This window comes from Cardiocondyla obscurior, linkage group LG15 (assembly GCF_019399895.1).
Source record: "Cardiocondyla obscurior isolate alpha-2009 linkage group LG15, Cobs3.1, whole genome shotgun sequence".
In the NCBI taxonomy this organism is placed as follows: domain Eukaryota; kingdom Metazoa; phylum Arthropoda; class Insecta; order Hymenoptera; family Formicidae; genus Cardiocondyla; species Cardiocondyla obscurior.
This window is the reverse complement of record NC_091878.1, coordinates 3,479,486-3,489,971: the sequence shown is the minus strand read 5'-3', so window position 1 is coordinate 3,489,971 and position 10,486 is coordinate 3,479,486. Positions and strand designations below refer to the sequence as shown.

The 10,486-nt window shown below is 36.1% G+C and overlaps 1 protein-coding gene across 2 annotated transcripts in view; it reads right to left on the bottom strand.

Moving 5' to 3' along the window:
* Positions 1–2,685: 2,685 nt before the first annotated feature.
* Dachs (unconventional myosin-IXb-like dachs) overlaps positions 2,686–10,486 on the bottom strand; it is a 35,651-nt gene continuing 27,850 nt past the window's right edge. For both annotated transcript variants that reach the window (XM_070666940.1, XM_070666941.1), the window contains 10 exons: positions 10,153–10,388; positions 9,536–9,725; positions 9,058–9,335; positions 8,531–8,720; positions 8,195–8,366; positions 7,797–8,008; positions 7,318–7,580; positions 6,854–7,129; positions 6,444–6,543; positions 2,686–6,197 (listed from right to left, as the gene is read on the bottom strand). In XM_070666940.1, coding sequence (XP_070523041.1) covers positions 6,040–6,197; positions 6,444–6,543; positions 6,854–7,129; positions 7,318–7,580; positions 7,797–8,008; positions 8,195–8,366; positions 8,531–8,720; positions 9,058–9,335; positions 9,536–9,725; positions 10,153–10,388 — 2,075 coding nt within the window. In that variant the 3' untranslated portion in view covers positions 2,686–6,039. The remainder of the gene's footprint in view (positions 6,198–6,443; positions 6,544–6,853; positions 7,130–7,317; positions 7,581–7,796; positions 8,009–8,194; positions 8,367–8,530; positions 8,721–9,057; positions 9,336–9,535; positions 9,726–10,152; positions 10,389–10,486) is intronic.

Genomic DNA, 10,486 nt, shown 5'->3' with positions numbered 1-10,486 from the left:
TGGGCTTGATATTCTTTCTGACTCTTAAAACAAAATAAATTTTAGGAATTTTTTATATAGCAAATTTGGATGTTTTTATTTAAAAAAATTCTTTTTTTCTCTTTTTTTTTTTCAGAGGTCAAACTGCAATTCATAGTTGCACATAAATTTACATTTTCGAATGAGATAAAGATCGCTGAATATTTATACAGCGAAATAAAATATTTTTTGCTCGAGAACAAATGATTTCCGCGTTCGCACACCGTTTTATTTACTTTGACGACCATTACGGCGTGTATATAAAACTCAGACGATCAATTTTAACACATCCTGTATCACGGGACATTCTGGAACGCGGCGTATGATTTACGTGCGGTAAGCCCCGCGAGCGAAATGGAGGAGATCTTCGACCGGAAGACAGATCAGAAAAGTTTCGCGAGGCAATCACGAGACGTGGATATTGGGACTGCCGATAAAAATGACAAAGTCTCGAAACTTTTTTGTCCGCTCCGCCGTCCCTCAGCTCTGTGAAAACCTACTTTTGTCGTTTCCAGTCACGAAGCTGCGCGATTCTTTTGAATTTCTTTAGAACTCCAATCGTGCAGTCGTAAATTATGTATCGAAACGCAAAGAAAAGAAGATTTCTTTTAGATTGTATTTACTGCCGGCTGCGATATCGCCGGCTCAAGTACATCGAAAACTAGTGCAACTCCATGTGTTAGAACACCGAGAGCGTCGAGTACACATTTCTCAAATAACAAATCATTGCGGAAAGATAGGATTTTAAATCGTATTGATAGATATTTTTTTTTAACTTTCTATATCTATTTTAAATGGCAAGTTAGCAAGCTCCCTGATAAATTAATTTGAATTGAAATAATGTAGCGGAAAGTAAATCTAAAGGAAATTAATTACTACTCGCTAATTAACGTCAAAACTGGTAAAGATTAATTTTTTTTTTTTTTACTAAAAATATACCTATAATGCATCATTATGTTGTAAAATTAAAATTAAAATCGAGTTTTAAAATTTGAAATAAAAGCGATTTTGAAATTGGCTGCGGATTAAAATGGATTTTGGAAAAGCGATTATCGATTGGACAATAGAGACATTTTCGAGCATGTTTTACGCTGTTTATCGGTTTTTCATTGTTACACGCGCCGTCAAATAGCACGAATTATCATTGTCCCTCGCCGATTGTGGGGCGCGTCCAAAAAAAAAAAGAAATAAAAAAATTGATGCCGATATAAACGATCGAAGATTTGACGCGCACTTGTCAATGCCGTTCGAATTTTTGTGCAATGGTTTTATCAATTGCTCGCGTTATGGGGGTTACGATATCGATCCTCCGCTTTGTGTTACGAAATTTTATCTGGGTATTTGCACATGTCATCCATCCCGCAATACCAAAAATTCCTTTTTACGTGCACGCCCGAGAGGAAATTTTCACATATGATATTGTTCTTTTTCTCATTTCAATTATTTTTCTTTTCACAGGCAGGAAAAAAGAACTATCCCAAAAAATTTTTTTAATTATTTTCTAAAAATAAACATGAATGACGCTAAAGGAGAAAAATAGTCGGGCATGTTTTCCGTTATTATAGTGTATATGAAGAATATTTTTACTGGATTTTTTTTTTTTCTTTAATCTCTAACTGTGGGAACCTTTAATCTTTTTCATCATTAATTTTTTTTCTACTACAGATTGTTGCCCGGACGTAAAATAGCGGTATGTATTACGCGCTTTGACGTAATTGAAATTACAGCTTATCTCCTGGCGCGATGGCGAAGCCGGACAGTGACGCCGATGCTGGTTGCGGCTTGATAGCGGGGATTTTTGTAACGTTGACGTCGCTTGTTTGTGTGTCGCGACATCCTGGGAAAAGGACGCGATCGAATTTGAAACAAGCGCACTCGCCGACACGTACACGTGGCCGAGGCCGAAATAACGTCAACCGCCACCATTTGCATTTCAATCGGCCGTCTATCGTTCCCCAACACGCCGACGCAATCGCCTTGCAGAATGCCCGGCCTTTCGACACATTTATTGCGCCCGCCGCAGCTGTTTGCCGCGCGAGAAATTAATCTTTTTACATACAACTTTTATATACGAATGCCATATCGATCAGCTTAAATGCGATTTAAATAAAATTATTTTATTTTCCCTCCCGCAAAATAAAAGCAAACGTTCCATGCATATTTCAAATATGCCGATTTTTGTAAAGAATAATTTTGTATTTTGTTACACGTTTTTAAATGATAATACACCCGAGTGGAAATTGATTTCCATCGTTACCTAATAATTAGCTAGCCAAGTACGGTATTATGCGCGTACTGACCTTCCTAACACGTGCTCGACTGCCCAGACTGCTGGTCGCCGGGTCCACCGACCTCTGCGGTAGTGTGAGTGTGTTGACATCTGGCCGGCAGACTTCGCGTTCCAAGTTCGCAAGGCGGAGGACGCGCGGGCGGCGGCCGGCGAGAACTGGTTTGCCCGGCAAATTCGGCAGTCGAGCGTGCGTAGGTATAGGTCAGTTTGCGTAGTAAAATAGTATACGGCGAAAAACATTAGACATCTATTTAGATACACGGTCCGCGCCGGACAGTGATCAGATTTTTTTTTAACGACAACTTAATTTTTTAAAGATAATCATAATTGAGAAATATATTTAATTTGCGCGATCTAACAAATTTCCACTCGGGTGTGCACGTATGTTCGTAGTTCATTGTTGAATATTCTTAAATGTAAAATAATTTTTCTTTTCACGTAAAATAAGCAAGAAAAATTTAATAATGTAAAGAAACGTTTGAAAGCAGCCTAAAAGCAGAAAACAGGAAAAGGGGTGAGAAAAACGGGGTGAATAGTTTAATATTCACGGTATTATGCCGTTTTTGATTGGCGGAGAGTCTCGCTGGGGAGATTCGCGAATTCGTTCCCACGTCTTCCGACGTTCCGCGGAACAATCGAGCTTTTGTGGCAAGTTCGAAAGCTTGACGGCTGCACGAATTGGTTATTAAAGGCGAAAGACGATGCACCTGCCGCTGCTACGTTCAGCACAACTTAAGCTGTCCGTTGCAGTTGGGTAATAGTTGTGTGGCAGACGAAATAAGATGAAATGCAAATTACGCGAAAATTACTGAATTAATATTGAAATTATTTTTTTACTTCTTACTAAAAAAAAAATAAAAAATTAAATATTAATAATAATATTCTGCAATAAAATTATATAAAAATGTTGCAATAGTTATGTAACTTATTTAAAATACTCAAAGTTCTGATTTTTTTTAAATATTCCCGTCTTAAACGTTCAATCGCAGAAATAAATAATAAATTGAAAAGCGAAAGATATTTCCTCGAAGTTTACTCTATAACTCCAATTGATTTGTCGTTCTTACGGTACGCCTAAGGTGTCATAGCCGATCGCTGCAACCCTCTGTCTGCCAGGATTTCTCGGGATTCCCTTGGCGATGCCGGAAGCGGGTCAGTCGGGTGCATTCGAACGGATCGCGACGGTCGAACGACGATGTCCGAGACATTGCGATTCAATATCGTTATCCCCGTAGTGCCTTCGCAGAGAGCGAGAAACACATATCTTCGTTGTTCCGGCACTTGAAACTCCTGACGTAGAATACACGATTTCGTCTCTCATTCTTCTGAATTTGCTTCTCTCGTTTCCCAGATTTTTGCCCGTGTATTTCCGAAACGTGCAACGCCTCTCATTGATGACTTATTTGAGAGAAACTTGATTCTATAGCACAAAATGTTATTTTATTATAGCAACTGTGTCAAGCTTTGAAAAGATCGAGGTGTCCCTTTTCCTAACTTTAATATTAATATTGATAAAGTTAACATTACGTTAAAAAATGCGTCCTGTATGTCGAAATAATTTTATAACATTTTAATCGCGTGTCAGTTTTCCGTAGTATTTTTTTTTCAAGGTTCTAATAAACGGCAAAATTTATTGTAGATTTATATGGTCCGCGGAGTATGAGATCACATTTTGCTGTTTTCTGCAAATGCGTAATGCATGTCAACTGTCGGTGTTGCACGGCCGGCTTAAAGATTTGTTTGCGTAAGAACATAGAAGAGGAATGCGACGGTTCTTCTCTATCTCGCGTCTCGCTATAAAGCTCCTTCCGTTCGTGAGATGAATTCCGCGGTACGTGTTTAGCGTTGCGCATCAAAGCCAGTGCATTCCGACATACAGGTAAGCTCAAAATACACACTGGATCCTAGAATTTCCAATTTCTCGAATCCTTTCTAGTTTCCTGGGTATGCAATTCTTTCACACCGTGAGAAATACAATTTTCCTTCTCACAAACTTTACTACTATTTCTAAATTTTTGTTATTTATAAATAAATTTTACATGTTTTAATTTTACTGCGATTGGGAGAAGATGGAAATAAAGGAAGCTGAAAATTAAATTATTAACAATGATTATAACTGTCCCTTTTTTTTTAAAAAAAAGGCTCATGTACTTGATTTTATATTTTTGATACATACAATTGCTCATATGTATATATATATAAATATAAATATATATATACATATGTGTGTATATGCATTATATTGCTCTGGTATCTGAAACCACTTCGCGACACAGTTAGAACTTTATATACAAACATCGTATATTTTCCAAAAAAACTATATTAACATGTTCGATGTAAATTTGCGATTTATTCTTTGATTCCCGGGCTTATTTCGGAATCAACGAACGAAAGAGAATTGTGTATATACAAAATGAATCTTTCTGTGGCGACAGTACCAGGTTTAGTATTATAATTACTTATAAACTACTACAAATCTTACAGTACAGATATATTATTGTGGCAGTGTTTTCTAGAAATTTAAAACAAATACTGTTGGTAAAAAGTATTATAATAAAGTCATATATATTCTCTTCTGTAATATGCGTGTGAAAACGAGACCGAGAAAGAAAAGGATAAGAGAGAAGAAAAAGAGGAGAGAAATATATATAGATTCTATATAATCATATAAGTTGCATCAAAAATCCGTAACCTGCTGCAAGTATACATATTATATTCATTATCTTCGAAAATACTTCTACGGGTAAAGTTCCACAGTGCTTGATAAGAAAATTGTATACCATTTGCGAACCTTTTCTAACGAAATATAAACAAAATTTAGATATATCTATCAATCATCATTTTTGTCAACCCTGCACGCAAATTTCCTAACAGAAATCGACACGAAAATGTGTATTATTTCTTCAACTTATCACACCTGCATATATATATTTTTTTTTTTTTTTTTTTTTTTTTTGCGTACACTTTTCTTATCATGCACCCTGGACTTCTTCGCGAGAATCTTATCTACATGGAAGACGAACAGCTTAGGGTAAGTCAGTATGCCGTGTCTGAAATGAGCGATAAGCACGGTCGCTGTGACTTCCGCGTTAAGCTCGTTTAACAGGAGGTGTAATTAATTAGAGGACGAAGTTCACTGTCCTTTAGAGCTGACTCCACCGCGAGTGATGCCGCCGGCTCTCTCTTAATACTAATCACCTACCCTAACTTTTGCCACCGTACTCTAAGATGATCCTATGGCAATTAATTGGCCAACGAGAGATGACCGGGGTGATCGAGATCAAGCAAGCTCATATAGAAAGAATACAGCCGACGAGCTTCTGACAAAGTTCTGACAAAGTTCTGACAAAGTTTTATTTTATCAACCCTCTACGGTCAAATTAAAAAAAAAATTAAAGAAAAAAAAACGATAAGTTTATTTGTAAAAAATAATTAATAGTAAAATATAATAAAATAAATTTCTTATGCTCAAGTACTACATGCAAGTTTTGCAAATTAGATTCTTTCATAGAGGATTAATAAACTTAAATAATATAAATTTTTTATTTATATTAAAAATATAAAATAATAACGTTATAACTTCTTCTTTTTCCTTTTGTGACGATTTTCCTACAAATACTTTCATAAAGAAGTTTAATTAAATATAGATTTCTCGAAATTTGGAAAATTATAAATAATCTTTTCTCGAGTCTTTAAAAAATTGAGTGAAATAAATAATGTCGTGAAACCTGTTAAACATTAATATTGCAGGGTTTCAATTCCATGAATTGATACGGCACATGTAAAGTAGTGTTATTATGTTCTACAACAAGATGGCCTCGTCGGGGTGATGTACCTACAACTAAAACTGTTTCTCCTTTCAACAGGACTACTTCACCCTCGCCCTCTTCTGAAAATTAATGATTAAATTATACTTAAAAAATATCCGTTGAATGATTATCAATCACACATTTTTATATATAAAATAAACGTTGAAAAGTTTAGCAGTTTAACATTTGTTAATTAAATATTTCTGAAGTAACATTTCGATTATTTAAATATATAATTTTTTACCAAAAATTATTACATCTACGCATATTTTTGTCGTATATTAATGCTTTGTCTAGTAAAAACTATTTTAAATGACGTTTCCTACCTGGAAAAGGCATTTTCATAATCCTGGTTTGCGGGTAACCAAGTTTTGTGTTTCCGGTCACGGTATAGGATCTACTAGGAGGGACAGGTGGCGGCCGTTCCTGTATGATAAAAGAAGGATTATATTAAGTTAGAAAGTTTTCTCTTGCAACATTTTGCGATAAATTTGCGCAAAATTTGCGATCCTCGCTGAAACACTAAAGTATTAAACGTTATAACACTTCATTGTTTTAGCACTACTACTACTACTATAATGTCTAGCTCGAAAAATGTAAAGTGGAGAATTAAAATTTTGTTCTTTTATTATAAATTAATTTCTTATACTTTTTTATTATTTGTTATTTCCTTTTTATATTTCTTTGAGCTTTATATATTTTGCTTTGTAAAAAAACGTGTTATGCAAATGCTTACCAAATCCAATCCAAAAAGTGTACAAGTTTGTTGGATCATCTTTTGATCGGCGCATTTCTCCGAAGGATCGGGCGGAGGTGTGCCAGCGATTGGTTGCGGTCTTGGACGAGTGCCAGTTCCAGTTCCTGTACCGGCAGTGACATTCCTCTGAACGGTTCCGGTATTGGTTCCAGTAGGTGGTTGTTGAGGTTTCTTCTGACCAATGCCAGATGTTACTCCTAGGGTTGTCCTTCTCAAAGGCCATCTTTTCCGTACGTGCCATCCTCTCCACGTAGCCTGGAAATAAAATTAAAACGGATGTGATATGAAGTCGCGTTTTTCCTTCTAAATAACTCCATCGCACTTTGGCCGCAAATATTACTGAGTAAAGTGTGAAAAATAATTTTTTTATTGAACGTATAAAAAAGTGTATAAAAAATACAAAAGAAAAATAGTGAAAGTATTAGAAAAAAATGTATGCTTGCCTGTATTGCTGTGGCAGCTTTCCTTCGCGTTTCCGCCCGCAAGTTTTCAAGCTGCTGCCTGATACCCTCGCTGAGGAAAATATGCCGCTTGCCGACAGCCCAGCTAGTGCTGGCGCCGAACTTACTCTTTAGCTGCTGTGCATTTTGCAAAATCAATTTTGTGTCCTCGACAGCCTGCTCCTCGGCGCGACGCAGTTGTTTGAAAGGCGCGATCAGCCTATATCTCGCATTGAAGGCTTTAAATCGCATTCTGTGCGGGTATCCTACATAAACCATCATAAATATTAAATCAGAAATTCTGTCGTAATTAATTTCAATCCGACTTACATATTTGTTATTGTGCGTAATACATTTTTATTTATTTTTAATTTATTTACGGCAATAAGAAATTTATTGCTATATAAATAGAGATTTTCTTAACAAAAATTAGAATTTTGTAATTAAAATTTAATAATTAAAGTAACGTTCTACTGTCTTACCTCCCGCCATGAGATTTACTGTTTCTAGAACCTGCAACGAGCGTATCTGGCGCATTGTAACTCCCCTGTCGAGGTGCATCGGCGTCTCGGTGCTATTACTACGGATGCATCTGACGAAGTGCGGTCTAGCGTGGACAAGAGTCCTCAGGAGATTATCTAACCTCGTATGAAAGTCCTGTGTCAACGTCGATATTGGCTCGTCCCCGTTCAAACTGCGGAGAAAAATGTTTGCGGTCTATTTGCATATTTGTCGTTTTTAATATTACACAGCAAATTCGATGCTTGTTACAGAAGCTGCGACATTATTTAATCAATTTATAATATATCTGTCAAAAGGCTGATAACGTTTATCATATGTATTATAATTTTTATAATATTTTGTGGCATCGGATACTTACAGATCAGTATGGGAAGTTGGCGATATTCGGAAACTGACGCCTCTCGGCACGGTATCGCTCGCATATAAAGCTTTTAATTCGCTGCCAAATAAATGAGTGGCAAAGCCGAAGCTGCAGGTATGTTTGTAGAATACCGCCACCAAATCGTCGGGAACAACGTCCTTGTTTGTATCTTGAAAAATAAAGCGATAAAATTACTAATTTTGAAATCGTAACAAAGAATAAGATCAAACTTCGCTCAATTATTATTATATTATAATTATTAAATAATTATGCACATATATTTTACAATATTCTCGAATTTTCATGAAACGTAGTCAGAGAGCTCTTATTTACCCAAAAAATCTGAGGTGTCGTAGGTGACTCTTCCCGCAAAATGTTGAATACCAAATGATCTACAATCGACGATCCTTGGCTCGAATAACCGGGGATTCTGCTTGTGTTGTACCTTCACTTTGGCAACGTAACTTTCCGCAGTTCCGTGTATAGAACCTTCCACGTCTAACATACTTAGTAATCCGGTACGCTACAAATTAAACACGTCTAATTAAAATATAATTAACACATAAATTAATTGCATCTTTAATAACAAAGATTCTTAGCGATTAAAGTAAAAAAGTAATATTATTGTAATGTAACATTAATAGATTTAAAATATGAGAACTTATAAAACTTGACGTTTCTTATTTATTTAGTAACGTCAATCTATTTTCAATTTGCATGAATAAAATATTAAAAAATTACAATAAAAACTTAAAAGGATATAATTATTCATATATTAACGAACGAATTTATTTGAGAAATATCATATTTGACTAAGCAGCGATTTTGTTGGGTTGTTGTCTTCGATACAAAGAGCTTACCAAGGAAGAAATGAGATCAATGCATGGCACGTTGTCGACATAGTCAACTTCGACGTCGCACCGGATGCCTTCGTCGCGGCAACTCTCGATGGAGCTCTTGAATATGTGAGTGTTGTAGAAGTGCTGCATCGTCTCCGCGCAAAGATTGATGCAGAGGTGCTCTAGCTGGCTCGGCTTAGGATCCTCAAACCCGAACATGTCCAGGATACCGATGAAGCCGTCCGTGGCGTGTCGCACGGCGTTATTCAAGGCGGTCATGCTTCTGGATCCCGTTCCTCCTGAAAAATCCCTCACTTTACTTTTTGTATCGCATTAAGAAGAAGCAGATGCGCTTATATCGCGGTTCTGATACGGTATTGAGAAGAGTACAGAATATTTAACCAAATTTGAACCTTTAAAAGGAGATTATAATATTATTATATTACATTAACAATAAATAATTAAGATATAATTAAGATCTAGCTGTAATAATAAAGACCTGCTGAGCTGCCAATAGTGGAAGCGTGCTGGCTAGTGACATCTGCTTGATTATGAACTGATTCATTGGAATCTGATGAAAGAGTGCCGAGAGTAGAACCAAGTCTCTTCAAGCTGTTGGCTCGTCTAACTATCGTGGCCACAGTACGACAATAAAGCGCTTTTGCTAGCGAATCCCTGGTCATGTTAGACTGCAAACGTAATAAACGAACACTTAATAACATGATTTTATTTATCAAGTTGTATTATTAATACAAAATAATGTTCGATAATGTTAGCGATAAAATTACCAAAATAAAAAAAAATTAATATTCTTATTTAAAATTCAAAATATTTAAATACTAAGTTAAAATACAATAAATCATTCAAAATAATTACGAGAAAATTAATATTTAGATTCAACAGTCAATAATTTACGCTAAAAATTTATCTGCTTGATAAAATTACAATAGTTTATAACTGAACATATTGATTATACACAATCTAGAATATTGCAAGTTAAAATAAGTGGCGCGCCATTCCAACAAAGAATATTTCGATCCGTAAATGTTAATTCGCAACAAGCTGGACCGTTACTCATCGCTGTTTCATCTCATAAAGAAAGTCTGATAACAATACCATGTTGGCATCGCAGACGGATTTAACGAGCTGGCCGCGCGCATTGTGAGTCCTGGAGGTGAGTCCTCGTAACAAGGCTAGCGGAGGAACTCCCAGGAGTGTAGCTACGGAGGATAATTCGTTCTCACCAATTACGCCCACTTCCACACCAGGACCATCTGTGAAACCGACGTTCCCGAGGATGAGCACCGCTGCCAGCACTCTTACGACGTCCAAAAATGGAATGCCTAAAACGCCTGGGGAAAAACAGAAAATTGAGAATTAAATGTAACGAAATCTGATGATTTTCGTTACAAAAAGGTTTAATCAACGCTAGAAATAAAAAAGAAAAAAA